The sequence below is a fragment of the Dothidotthia symphoricarpi genome (genome assembly GCF_010015815.1).
Source record: "Dothidotthia symphoricarpi CBS 119687 unplaced genomic scaffold P153scaffold_20, whole genome shotgun sequence".
NCBI lineage: Eukaryota > Fungi > Ascomycota > Dothideomycetes > Pleosporales > Dothidotthiaceae > Dothidotthia > Dothidotthia symphoricarpi.
In genome coordinates, this window is record NW_022985027.1 from 330,670 (window position 1) to 344,165 (window position 13,496).

Here is a 13,496-nt window from a genome sequence, read left to right on the forward strand (position 1 = left end):
CGGTGCTCAATCGAATGGCAATTTCACAACGTTCACCTATACCGTACTCTTCCAAAGAAACCGAAAGCGTTATGGCCTCGGCGCCTGGCGCGCTTACTACTCTTAATCCTGGGCATGTTGTAGTTCGTTTCTGTGGAGCATCTCCACAAGGAAGTTGGAAATTCGGGGAACCGGCTTACCGAACCACCCGACCAGTTTCAAGCGGGATCGCTTGCTATCTCCTCGGAGATTTGAGCCAATTACAACCGTGGTGACGGGTTCGTGCATGGTATTTAGACCCAATCCATCGTTAAGATCATGCGAGTAGGGCAGGTCGAAAGTGTTTTCGAGCATTAAATCAAAACTAGACACCGCTCCTTTGGAAGGGAGGATACGGGTGATACGGATGATATCCTATTGGCTTATGGTGAGAGAGCGAAGGAGTGCTTAATTCAACTTAACCACCCAATTCAGGCGAGTTGGAGTGATATAAAAACTATAGAGCAGCTCCGAGCTCTCTTTCCTACAAACATTCGCTTCCTCTTGCCATCCAAACTTCTTGAGAACCTGTTCGCAGCGATGCGTTCAATATTTCTTGCCGTCCTGGCATCCAGTGTCGCCTCGCAGGTCTTTGAAGCTGTCGATTTCAACGTCACCGAGGCTCTGATTGCGCAAGGTGTGAACGTCTCAGCGTTACCTGAGTTAGCTACTCTGGTCGAGCGATCGTCGGACCAGGCCTGTCACATTGCTGTAAGTCCCTCGCGCACATTGTAAGGTCTTCATGTAACTAACGTGAATCCATGAAGTGCACCTCGCTCAATGTCCTTTACGGAAATAAGACGGTCGATTTTGAAGATGAGACTGCGTACTCCTCCTTCACTGGAGGGTTCTGGTCCCAGATAACCGCGAATGTCAGGCCATACTGCATTTTCAGGCCGTCCAAGCCATCTGCAGTATCTGTAATGGTCCTCTTATCTCGCCTTTCGCAATGTCCGTTTGCAGTGAAGAGTGGTGGACACTCCGCATTTGCAGGCGGTGCAAGCATCGAGGGCGGAATTACAGTGTCGTTTGAGAACATGAAGGGCATCAAGCTTTCGTCAGACAAGAAGACCGTGGCCATCCAACCCGGGAACACTTGGGGAGATGCTCTCTCAGCTCTTTCCACAACAGGTGTGACTGTGACCGCCGGTCGTATTGGAGACCTTGGCGTTGGTGGTGTTACTCTTGGCGGAGGAATCTCTTTCCTCACGAATGAGTATGGTTTGGTATGCGACAATGTTGCCAGCTTCGATGTGAGTAACACCGGTCCGTCACTAAGATTGTCTTCGAAGAGATCATGTCTGAGATGGTGGCAAAGTTCGGTTGTTTGACGAAGTGCTAATCCTGAGATCAGGTCGTAACTGCTAGTGGAGTCATTGTCACTGCAAGCTCGACTCAGAACTCAGATTTGTTCTGGGCTCTTCGCGGTGGAGGAAATAACTTTGGTATCGTTACGAGCTTCAACATAAACACTCACCCACTCGTGAACGATCTGTTGTGGGGAGGAACACGCACTTTCACTGAGGATGTCTTTCCGGAAGTAGTCACAGCCTGGATAGACCTTACCCTTAACTCAGCTAAGGATCCGAAAGCAGGAAGCTGGGTTGCCTGGCTGAATCCTGGCATCAAGCTCGCGTCGACAGAGCTCTGGTATGGCGCGCCACTAGCCAGTGGATCAGATGCAGCAGCTCTTGCTCCCTTCTACAACATCAGCGCTATGTCCGATACTACCAAGACAAGAGGCCACGCTGCTTATGTCATCGACAATGAAGCAACCAATACTTATGGCTCGCGCGAAATTTTCTACGAGGTCAGCGTCAAAGCCTCATACAAAATCGCTTCCCGTTCTGTCGACATCTTTTACGACGCCATTGGGGCCCTTTCTGGAGTTGACGGCGCTTTCCCTGCATTGATCTGGCAGCACATCACCGATGGTTCCCTCAAAGGCAGCGTCCGAAACGGAGGCAACGCAATGGGTCTTGATCCAGCCGAGGGACCAGTGCACATCATCCAGCTATCATGTTCGTGGAACAACGTCGCCGACGACGACAAGATCTATCAGGTCATGTCAGACATTATGAAGCAGATCAAGAAAGAGTCGATAGAGCTGGGAGTAGATACCGATTGGGTGTACATGAATTACGCCAGCCAGTTCCAGGACGTGATTGCCAGCTATGGCGAGAGCAAGGCCAAGTTGAAGGCCATTGCGAAGAAATATGATCCTGTGGAGGTGTTCCAAAAGCTACAGCCAGGATACTTCAAGCTAGATCGCGCGCCGGTGCCAGATGCGCGGTATTTCTCTCATTAAGGAGCTAGACTTGATGGCGTAGAGTTACACATCTGACGCGATCAGTCGTGATCATGGACGGGGTTTGAGAAAAAAAGAATCTTGCAAAATGGATGATGAACCATGAATAAGCTGTCTGGCTGAACTATAGAGCTGACGATCAATATATTGAGATGGCACGGCTCCTGCAATGATATTTTACGGCACAAGTGAATTTTGACAAGAAATTAATAGAAAGGATGGCGATGGACAGACAGTATTTGTAAAGTGAAAATAAGGAGACAAAAGGTCCTCTTTGGCGCAGACAAAGCTCGCAGCGATCGAGGCGAAATTCTACGAGTACAAGAGCAGAAGTTTGGTTATGCGTCGACGTTTCAACCGCAGATTTCCGTGAGTCTCCAACTCTTTGAGCTCTAGTGAGAATCATCGACAAGGAGAACACCATGAAGCAAGAAAGGAGGAGCTCCTCCCTTTCCACCCAGCCAATCAACGCCCACTCAGTTCCGATGACACCGCCCCAAATGCATGACTCTGTATTCGTAAGCGTGCCAAAAAATGTCGTGATCGCACGCTCACCAATGCGCAAAAAGTGTGACGAAGATTCACTGCCTCACCGCGCGAATAATTCGCGCTCAACGTCTTGGAGAGGGGCACCCTCGCGCGACTTCATACGACTGTGGTGTGATCTGCGCGATCGGGACGTTCCATGCATGCATGTTTCCCCACAAAAACCGTTGGTACAAGTACCGAAGCCTCAGCGTTGCTTTTGGCCAGCTGAAGCATCGTTCTTAATAACTATTCGTTTGTCTTCTGAAACACGCTTTCAAAGCAGGTCGCTTGACAAGCATTGCTAGAATAGAAAAATCGCCAGGATTGCCAGGATAAGAAGAAGCTCAAGCCCACAAGACACGTTTGTACACTCGCACCATTCGTGCATTTGCGCCGAAGAGACACCGTAAGTTACAGCCTTATGGCCCTAGTAACTCTAAGCCGCGTAGGCAGCCGCGTTTCAACGGTTATATATACTGGAGCTTCTGGAACTTTACTGATTTGATATTTTGAAGAATACAAACATCACATTCACCTCTTACTACCTTCACGAGCAACCAACAACACCAACACCAACACCACCCTTCCAAACCACAACATCCAAAATGGCCATCTCAACACAAGCCATCAACCAACTGCGTCGCTACTCCACACACATTCCCCGCGACCCTCACTACAGACTCAAAGCCACACTCGCAACCGGATACGTCGTGTCAGCCCTTGCGCTACCGTTCGTGCCGCCACTACTAGAGACGAGGCGAAGCAGGGCTGATGGCTCGGATCTGACACGGGAGAACGTGTACTGCTCGTCGCACTATTTGGGGTGCGCGAAATGAGTTGGTCGTCTCTAGGTATGTTGTCTCCAAACACTCACGACTGGAGTGTTTCGACCATGACTAATCTTCGATGCAGACTTGGAAACGCGATAGACCCGTTCAGTCTTTTTATGAATTTGCATCAGGATCAGGATATCATACCCCGGCGTTTTGCTTTATTTGGCGTTTAGTTCGCATGGCAGCCGTTTGGTTCCTCGCCTGGCCGGCCGGTCGATATCGACACCCGAAATTTGGGGCGGTCGCGAATGTGGTAGATTGGAATAGTTACTTCTTATTACAAGATATGGTCTCCCTTCTTGGGTAGCAATAAGAATTGTATTGCAAAAATTGTTGCTACAACCCCTGGTTCGAGATATGCTACAAGCACAATCCCGCAGTAGGATGGCGCGCATGTTAACCACGACAAGTCGTTGGCTGTTCTCTTTGTCCCTCGAGTTTTGTCCAAACATGTTCAGACCTCATCGCCTGAGAATCTGAACATGCCCTTGGAAACCGCCTCTGCGTCTTCGCGTTGATTCTGTAAGACCGATTTGGTACGACGGCTCGCGAATTATCTCGAAACGCCAGGTCGAACAACTGAATCTGTGGCTACTTGAGTGTGATGAAAGGGGCCTGGCTGAAGATCCGCTCTTGCCCTTCCAAGATATTGGTGTACGGTGGAAGAGGCTAGTGATAGTAATCTCGCTTGCACTTCTCATAGTGTGCAGTCTCTGGTGTGTCGTAACAGATATAGCAACTCCTGCATCGCGTTAGCATCTTGTAGTAAGACCTGGGTATGAACTTAGACTCTACCATGAGCTTGCACTATTTTCTGCATCCGAACGCCCTGGCTTTCGGAAGACACACCACACAGTCCAGAATCAACCGGTCACGTGCGCGTCTCAAGCCTTCCTCCTCTTATACCACTGCCTGAGCTTGACTTCAGGTAACCTCACAGCGAATCCCTTTACCCCAGAGTCCCAATTCAAAGCAAGACACTGCTTTTCTGCCCAGGCATGCCACTTTCTTCAAGCTCAATCTTCGTGATATGCTGGCCAGGCACAACGATCAACCCAACATAGCGACTATTCCAAGACACCGTCGCAGACGGATTACCAGATTCTTCGATAGCCTTGCGGATGCTTTCTGTTGACGGCGCGCGGTATTCATAGGCGAGTGAGAGGATGATGTTGCGGTCCTGGGAGAATTAGTTATCCTAAATTTACCAAATTTGAGTGCATTCGTCTGCACATAAGTGAAGGCGGAAAATAGTGAAATAAACCAACTCACTTTATCCGTACACTTCATCTGTCCGCCAAACACACGTCCATCAGACGCATGAACACGCAAATTCTTCCCGATGAACTGCTCGAGCCAAAACACAGCCTCATCATTATTCATAGCCGCGTCGGTCTTCCTGCGCGAGAAGAGCCAGCTGAGTCGATTTGGTCTGCTGGAACTCGACATCAGGGTGCGGGGAGGGGGTGATGGGTCATCCTATCGCATGGAGTCGGGGGCGTGTGGAGGGGCCGACGACGGCTTAGCGTGTTTGTCGTGTTTGCGTCGAAATTCTTGAGACCCTGGTGGGTGGGAAAGTTGGAACTTCGATGCGACGCATTTGTTCCCCATCAACACACCAGCACGATGCATTCCATACGGCGGAGCTGTTCCTCCGCGCTGCGCAGTTCGATTGGCGTCTGCATACATGTCAATGGCACACGGCGCGCGTTCTCGCGTAGCAGCGCTTGCTCACGAGGTCTGTCTGCCAGTCCCGCATGCATGACTATCACCACGCACAGTCACTGATACAACATACAGGCGCCCTCCCCGTCTTCCTCACGCCGTCGACCCCCGAACTCGGCGCCCTCCTCGGCTCCTTCAACACCAAAGTCCTCCTCCCCTTCCACCTCACAAAGGAACAAGAGAAGCTAGTCTACAAGCTCGACAACCGCGCCAAGCTCGACGCCGAACCCGTAGAAATCACACTCGGCGACGTGACCCTCCCGCTCACACACATCAACCGCAACAAAGACCTGCCGAACACATGGCGCTCGCTGCGGGCCATCGTCACCCAGAGCACAACAAGAGAGGACTGGGAAAATGTCGTGCGCGTTATGGAGGGATGTGAGAATGCGGGGCGACATGTAAAGCCTGCGTGGCAGGAGATGATTGTTCGGACGCTTTGTGCGAATGATATGCACCATTTGGTTCTCAAGGCGCTGCAACGGCCAAAGGCGACGGGGTTGAGGTTGCGCGAGTACGGCGTGTTGAGGCAGGTGATGAAGGGTGTGCATGAAAAGGCTGCGCTCGCAGACTGGGAAGAGGAGGATACGGCCAAAGCGCTGAGGTTGGCAAAGCAGATTGTGGAGTTGATGGATGATGCGGAACACCAGGCGGACAGGCAGAGGGGGGAGATGCTGCAGAAGGATGATGTGAGGGGGCGGCCGACAGTAGTTGCGCTGCCGACAGAGTTGGCTGCTGTGCTTGCGGAGCGATATGGAGGAGATGTAGCTGAAGTCAAGAAGATGGCAGGGAGATTGATGAATGCGTTGAAGCAGCACGAGTATATGGTAAGCCATTTCCCCACCACCTCCAACTTTCGACCTTGATTCTGACCCCCTTGCCACAGACTACTATCAACCAAGTCGAATCCCTCGCCTCTAAAACCTCCGACGACTTCAAGAACGGACCTCGCCAGGTGGCTGCATTGACTACTCACTGCTACGAGCTCTTCGACCTGATCCTCGTCTGGAACGCGCTCCGAACATCTCGCAAGGTGCTCGGCGCTGACATGCCCATGGCCGAGGAAGCACTGAAGTTCGAGCAGAAGATCGAGCAGGTGCTGGAAGATGGCGTAAAGGCGGCAGACAAGCTGGGGGCTAGGAACGGCCAGCGACTTTTCAGTAGTGAGGATGGAGGGCTTCCGGGCCGTGTTAGAGATGCTATCCAGAGGTGTCGGAGTGAGGCATCGTGAGAACACTAAGGAGAATCATGGGTAGAGGTGTGTTTGAGTCCAAGACGCTGTATGTTGGTGTATGTGTACCTGTATGACGATTGAGATGGAACATGAGTTCACGATCTGCTCTTTCACAGCTCCTCTTTGGTGAGCGGCCTTGCATACTCTTACCTTTCCAAGCATCGTCGGAGATGCCGATGAACAATGCTCAACTACCTTGAGTTTCTCGAGATGACAAAACCGTGAATTTTGACTGAGGTTCCCGGTTAGTCAAATTGCTAGGAACCAAGGTATAACTAAATCTCGTAACGGCTGGACAATTACATTCCAGATTAGCGTTGGAGTCTTGTGCCTAGATTCCTAGCAGAATACATCTAGCATGCGCTTTGGTAATTCTTATAGGCGCACTTATGTGTTTTGTAGTTGCCACAGAGAATGTAGCTTACTTCTCGCTTTCGCGCTTGACCGAGAGTGAGGATATAAGTTGGTGTTGGGCACGCGACTTATTACTGTAGCAAGTGCGGCAATACATCTGCGAAGTTTTATGAACAGATCCTCCAATTTCTCATACATTGTGTTGAGATGCGCATCAATCAGCATGTAATATGCCATGCAGGAACCCGACTGTTGAGATATACCGGACCAATAATCCGCTGTTCCCCAAGAATCGACCGCGTCAGTCAAGCGTTCCGCGTACATACGCGTACATGTACCAAAAGCGAGTCAGTGGACGTATCCGGACATCGAGTTACAGATGGATCTGGGGGTATCTGCGCGCATGACGGCAAGATGTGCGTGCCGTGATTAAAATCATGGTCCTATTCCTGGCAGGAGCACTGACCCGAGGAGCCGGGTTCGGCATCGCTCATGATGCAGAGATTATTCAGAATTTGCGCTTTGTCCATGTGGAAGAAAAACAAAGGAAAATCAAATTCCTCGGATGCGTTTCTGCATGCGTCTCGTAAACGACATGTACGATGGTTGGGAAAGGTAGCAGGGATCAGGTCAAGTGCCAGTCGGTGGAAAAGATGAAGGAAGGATGGTAAAGTGGTGTCTTGACTGCTGTGAAACCAGTTGAGATAGAAATCGCAGTGGGGTCAAAACGCGACCAAACGCGAATCCACGTGCACCTTGCGCTCACTCTTCTGCCGATCCAATGACGGCCGTTCCAACTCTCATATGGATGCATGATCGTGCCGCACAAACCTGGGTTCGCAAAGTGCGACAGCTGCAGAACCTCATTGGCTGTGCGAGTATCTGCAGATAACGCTTGCGCGCAAGCAAGTATCGCGAACGCATTCCGTTTCCGCAGTTGTTTGATTGGACGTTCGGGCTTACACTGGTATGAGGTTTAGGGTAGTAGAGTAGAAAGGGTCAGCTGTGCTATGCTCTAGGCAGGTTGGTGTAGCCTAGCTCGCCCTTGTGACGCTTAGTGACGCCACAGGTAACGTTGAGATATTTGCAGGGTACACGATCCTTGGGTTCTTTAATCTCATGTCTCCATCCATGGGAAGAGAGTTGTTGAGACGCAGCAAGAAGCAAACGTGAGGAATGCGAGACAGCAGAAGACGAGCTTGACACCAGCTTGACAGGGCGAGTGTGTGCTTTGATACCAACTCTGAGCGTCAAGGAAGTGGCTGAGGACCGTTGAAAGTGCGGTGAGCATCTCAAGGAAGAGGAGGCAGGGTTGACTCGCCTTGACTGCATTGCCTTGGCGAAGGCCGGAATTAGAGCGTCAATGACGTCTGGACGGCAGCAGGGTGGTGGATTCAGGTCGGCCACACCGTGGGCGATCAAAGTCTCAGTGCAGCAGCTGGACAGTTGCTAAACTCTGTGCATCCGTCGTCGAGGTTTTCAGCCAAACCATGGGCCAAACATGCGCCAGGCCATGGCGCCAACGGTTAGGCGAACGGGCAGCGTCTGGCAACTGCAATCAGGCAGCACAAGCGACACGATGTGACAGGCGAGACAGGCGAGGCTGCAGCACGTTTATCGTGATCGTGATGCGAGGCGGGGCACGGGCGCATCTCACGAAGAGGGGAAGCGATTTGCTCGACGGCGGGCGACCAGGCCTGCTAGCTCCTGCCATGATAAGCTAAGCTCCGCGCTTCGCCCTCAGTGTCGATAAAACCCTGATTCCCATCGTCTCTTGCTATGCGAAACTTTTGACCTTCCCGCCCGTTGATTGTACAGTCCACCCTCACCATGGCGCCAGATCCAAAGGACGCGCCGTTTCCGACCAAGCAGCTCATTATCATCGGTGCGTGCAGTGTGGCGGTGATGTCACGACGATTGGACCACTGCTGACAACCGGACAGGAATATGCCGATTCTCCGAGCCTCTTGCGTTCAACTCCATCCTCGCCTACTCGTCGTTGATGGTGCAGGACCTGGGGATCCATGAGCGCGATGCCCCCTTCTACGCGGGACTGCTGGTTTCGGCCTATGCTGTTGCAGAGGCCATGACCGCGCCACTGTGGGGGACCATCTCCGACGTCTATGGCCGCAAACCCATCGCCCTGATTGGTCTGCTCGGCGTGGCCATGTCGAGCATTCTTTTTGGCGTCGCCGAGACGTACTGGGTCGCGCTGCTTGCTAGATTTGTGGGCGGTGCGCTGAACGGAAATGTCGCCATCATGCAGACCATGGTGGCTGAAATGGTCAAGAACCCGGCTCACGAACGTATGTATCATACGCTCTGCTGATCTCGCTCGACACGTACTAACAACAAAACACAGCACGAGCATACGCAACCCAGCCCTTCGTTTGGACTCTGGGAGGCATCATCGGTTCCGCCATGGGCGGTTTCCTCGCGCGGCCTGCCGTATTCTACCCCAACGCCTTTGCGGCAGATGGCCTATTCGGGCGCTACCCCTACCTTCTTCCCAACCTCGTAGCAGCTATTGGAATCCTCCTAGCTATTGTCCAAGGCATGCTCTTCCTCGAGGAGACACTCGTCCAACCTGAAAAGGAGGAGGAGAACGTACACGGCTACGGCGCTATTGACCACCACGGCCCCGATGTCCACGAGCGAAGCCGACTTCTTGCGCCGCACGGGCATCCATACCAAAACCCTCGAGATCGCGATGTACGTGGCTCTTTCGCGCAATCAGTGCGCGGACGTGGCTCTATTGCGAGTTTCACGCGTGAGCGTCTGGGATCGATATCTGTTCAGGGCAGCATCCGTCATATCCGCAAACGTGCATCTTTCATGGAGGAGGGTATGCCCTTGCCATATGCTCAGAATTTCGACATCCGCCGCGCGTCTTTTGGTACCATGCATTCCATCAGGGTTGCTCCACACAATGTACTTCCCATGCGTCAACCCCCAACGCAGCCGCGGAAGACCATGAACAGGACAGTGGTAATGATCATCGTCGCTATGGCCATTTTCGCGTTCCATCAAATGGCCTTCATCACCACACTTCCCGTTTACATCCTCGACGAGCCGACTAGCCGTGGTCTTGACTTCAAGGGCGGTCTTGGTTTGACACTGCACGACGTGGGCGCCTTTCTCGCCATCAACGGATTCATTTCACTGTTTGTTCAGGGCTTTGTCTTCCCCATTTTTGTGGAACACGTCGGTGTATGGAAGTCATTCGTCTGGATGATCATCCTTTACCCAACGACCTACGTCATCATTCCATTTATCAGCGCTCTGCCCACCGAGTTCGAAACGTTTGGTGTTTACTTCTCACTAATCTTGCAGGCCTTCTACGGTATCATCGTGTTCCCCTGCGCATTGATCCTTATGAAGAACGCCACACCTTCACCCCTCGTCTTGGGTCGCGTTAACGGACTGGCCATGTCAGCGTGCTGCCTTGCGCGAACCTTTTCGTCACCCCTCGTTGGGTTGATCTACTCGCTTGGAGGTTCCGCAGCGGCATGGTTTGGTCTTACCATCATCGCAGTCATTGGCGTGGTTCAACTGATCTGGGTACCCAAGGAGGATGTCGGCCCCGTCGAGATCGAGAATGTGCTGAAGAAGGTCATTCATCACGAGGATGATGATGACAACGCGGTAGACGATGTGTCGGTCATCGACTCCGTGCGATAACCATAATAAGGGTCCTGTCAGGAAAGGAGACATTATACTAGGTGCATTAATGTTCTTGGAACGGAGATCTACTAATAGATTTCTTCGTATTCCAGGCATGGTCGTTCGGAGTTTATGGTAGCTCTTACTAGCGAGCCTCGGATCTTTCAGCAGTCATCGAGTCATGCATGCGGGTGGGCATCTCTTGCATAGCGAGTCAGAAGTCTATGTTACACCATCTACTTTTACGCTGACTGGCGTTCATGGCCTTTCACTATCTCCGAGTTCTGTTTTTTTCCTTAGACATGTGCGGTTGCGTAGATAGGAGTTCGCTCATCACAAGAGTCCTCTTCTTTGGACTTGTGAAAGGAATGATATGGATGCCTCGAGTATCTTAGACCCTTTTGATAATATACTCGAATCAATCTCATCACGTATCATTGCATCCCCGGTTCAACCTCCCGAGACCACCTACTCTTCCAAAGCCACATCCATTCTCCAGGCCGAACACCGTGCACAATTCCAAAAGGCGTGATCACCGCATTCCTCACTTCACTGCCCGACACATCTTCTATCGACTTGCAAGAGTTATCAAGCGACGCCGTCAACCGCCCAGTCTTCCTCTCCACCAACATGGTCAAAACGTGTTGCTCAGTCGGCGTATGGAAACGATTCGACCGCAGAACAAAGTCCCCATTCTCGTGTGTCCTCACAACCCGGAACCTAACCACACTCTCTACAGCCGGCTCACACACCGACGCGCGCCGCCCACTCTTGACAGCCTCATCCGAGTACCCCCCAACGCCCTGATACACACTGCGCCAATCCCCCCTCGTACTGAAATACCCCGTCCACTCGTCCTCGGTGAAGAAACTCGGCGTCGTCATAGCGCGCACGTGACACGTCCCGAACATCTCCGTACTACGGGTGGAAAACGGTACGGGGAGTGCCATGCAGTCTTTCAGAGGGATCTCAACGTCGCTGGGTGGGTACGCACAGCCGTCGAAGTTCTCGCTGATTGTTCGCTCGCCGCTAAGTGCGATTCGTAGCTCGGAGCAGAAACATCCTACTACTGCGTTGGCTAGGGCGTGCTGCATTGCGACTGCTTTTCCGTTCTTGGTTTGCTCGGTGGTGGAAAGTAGCCACCGCACGCTTCCGAGCTGGAAGGGGGACGTCTCTGGGTCCTCGGGAGATGTGTCGTCGGATAAAACGCGAGATGCGAAGCAGAAGGCTGCTGCTTGGGCGGATTGCCAGTCTGAGGCGGAGAAGGGGCTCGAGGGGTTAGTCATAAATTCCCAGCGAGGATTGGAGTCTGTTGCGAGGCGAACGAGGGAGCGGGGGTAGACGGCGTTGCTGATAAGGGGGTGGCAGAGGTTGTAGAAGGCTTCTGCGTGGATACTGGGGGCTCCGGTGTCTATCTTTCCATCAGCATTCTTTCCGTGTTTTTGTAAAGGAAGGAGGTTGCGCACATTTCAACGCTAGAAGTTGTGGGAGATATTGCTCAACGGCTTTTCTGATACATGTGCCTTCTTCGAGGCGGCTGGCTCGGGCATCTGCTACTACGTATCTTTTCCATGCATACTGGGTGCTTGTGGAGAAGCCACGGGGGAAGCTGGGGTTCTGCGCGATGAGGTCGCGCCATACGGTCCAGTCGTTGCAGGCTTGGTGGATGGAAGGGGATGTGTGAAGGAAGGCGAGAGCGGACTCAGAGGGGAGGTATATGCATATGCGATGCAGGATCTCGAGTGGTAAATCGATCATCATAGTAGACATGTGTAGCTTTTTGGGAGGAAGAACTGGAGATAGAAACAACGATTGAAAGATGAAAAGCCAAGTGAAATCAACGGAAAGAAGACCGCATATAAATGGCAAAGTAAGACTCTCAATAAATGAACGTAGGATACTCGTATCCGCAAACCCTACGCCATTCCATCCTACATCACCACCGCAAGTGGACACCTCACGACGCCGTCAGCACCTCGCCTCGCTTACCCACGACGCAAGACTTCGCAGAAGATTCTTCATCCAGCCAACCTCTCGCAGCGACCCTTCAAAAACAAGCCATCATAAGCCTCGCCTCCAGCCCAAACATGCACGTACGCGTGCACCATAGCCTTCTAGACCAACGACACGAGGCATTGCGTTCTCGCAGAAAACAGTAACTGCGGGTAAAAGGACGCCAGAGACCAGCAGAAACCCCCGGTTCGCGAAACCTACCTCTTCCTGGTAAAGCCAGGCGCCGTGTTCTACCTACAGTGGGATTGGGCTATGCGCTTCCGAGGTGCTGTCGCGTTCGCAATGCCCGTGGTGGAACCTGTCGGTGTGGCCGTATTGTGCAGAGGCGTGACATTAGCCGCGCGTAACTTGAATGGGTTAGTAACGCGAAACGACTGCGCTTTGTCAGCGCGGGCTGGGGTTGTGGAATGCAGGGCTTCCCTCGCTGACTGCTTTACTACCTCACTTTTTTGGGTGTTGTCAATTCGAAGCCTTTGAAGATAGTGATTTCCTGGCGTGTTGTCTGTTTGAAGTGCATTGCTACTCCAATGTACTTTGTTGCTTGTCCGCCATTCGAAGATTGTTTAGTTGTGAAAACAGGAAGAGATGGAACGGTAGCAGAAGCAATTCGCACGGCGATCGCAGTGTTCAGGGACGTCAGACATACCGCCTCATCTCTTTGTAATGTCTGCATTAGAATCGTCGGGCGTAGCGGTGGCGGCTTACATGCAGCCTCTCGTCCTTTGTTTCGAACATCGCTTGGGTTATTCTCCGTTTGCATTGTTTTTTTCTTTTTGGTCACATTTTCTCGGACTTGGAAAATCGATCAATGTAAGTTGGG

At 52.1% G+C, this 13,496-nt stretch overlaps 6 protein-coding genes across 6 annotated transcripts; 4 read left to right on the forward strand and 2 right to left on the reverse strand.

The window, feature by feature from the left end:
* Nucleotides 1-558: 558 nt before the first annotated feature.
* Nucleotides 559-2,489, forward strand: P153DRAFT_348479 (FAD-binding domain-containing protein; the record flags this gene model as incomplete). Its single annotated transcript, XM_033666207.1, has 3 exons — nucleotides 559-729; nucleotides 786-1,271; nucleotides 1,373-2,489. 3 exons carry the CDS (start codon nucleotides 559-561, stop codon nucleotides 2,324-2,326), a joined length of 1,611 nt encoding a protein of 536 aa, XP_033519767.1. The 3' UTR covers nucleotides 2,327-2,489.
* A 656-nt stretch (nucleotides 2,490-3,145) lies between these two features.
* On the forward strand, nucleotides 3,146-3,705 carry P153DRAFT_370047 (uncharacterized protein). The gene is made up of 2 exons (XM_033668929.1): nucleotides 3,146-3,260; nucleotides 3,370-3,705. The coding sequence occupies exon 2, from the start codon at nucleotides 3,460-3,462 to the stop codon at nucleotides 3,688-3,690; it is 231 nt and encodes a 76-aa protein (XP_033519768.1). The 5' UTR covers nucleotides 3,146-3,260; nucleotides 3,370-3,459; the 3' UTR covers nucleotides 3,691-3,705.
* Nucleotides 3,706-4,654: 949 nt separating this feature from the next.
* P153DRAFT_378840 (uncharacterized protein) lies at nucleotides 4,655-5,070 on the reverse strand (the record flags this gene model as incomplete). The annotated part of the gene is made up of 2 exons (XM_033669831.1): nucleotides 4,655-4,867; nucleotides 4,960-5,070. The coding sequence occupies 2 exons, from the start codon at nucleotides 5,068-5,070 to the stop codon at nucleotides 4,655-4,657; spliced, it is 324 nt and encodes a 107-aa protein (XP_033519769.1).
* A 152-nt stretch (nucleotides 5,071-5,222) lies between these two features.
* On the forward strand, nucleotides 5,223-7,053 carry P153DRAFT_348489 (uncharacterized protein). Its single transcript, XM_033666208.1, has 3 exons — nucleotides 5,223-5,425; nucleotides 5,488-6,239; nucleotides 6,299-7,053. Exons 1-3 carry the CDS (start codon nucleotides 5,314-5,316, stop codon nucleotides 6,641-6,643), a joined length of 1,209 nt encoding a protein of 402 aa, XP_033519770.1. The 5' UTR covers nucleotides 5,223-5,313; the 3' UTR covers nucleotides 6,644-7,053.
* Nucleotides 7,054-8,830: 1,777 nt separating this feature from the next.
* On the forward strand, nucleotides 8,831-10,681 carry P153DRAFT_389539 (MFS general substrate transporter; the record flags this gene model as incomplete). Its single annotated transcript, XM_033670852.1, has 3 exons — nucleotides 8,831-8,885; nucleotides 8,944-9,306; nucleotides 9,363-10,681. The coding sequence occupies 3 exons, from the start codon at nucleotides 8,831-8,833 to the stop codon at nucleotides 10,679-10,681; spliced, it is 1,737 nt and encodes a 578-aa protein (XP_033519771.1).
* Nucleotides 10,682-11,097: 416 nt separating this feature from the next.
* P153DRAFT_389540 (uncharacterized protein) lies at nucleotides 11,098-12,433 on the reverse strand (the record flags this gene model as incomplete). The annotated part of the gene is made up of 2 exons (XM_033670853.1): nucleotides 11,098-12,074; nucleotides 12,130-12,433. The coding sequence occupies 2 exons, from the start codon at nucleotides 12,431-12,433 to the stop codon at nucleotides 11,098-11,100; spliced, it is 1,281 nt and encodes a 426-aa protein (XP_033519772.1).
* Between the last annotated feature and the right edge of the window lie 1,063 nt (nucleotides 12,434-13,496).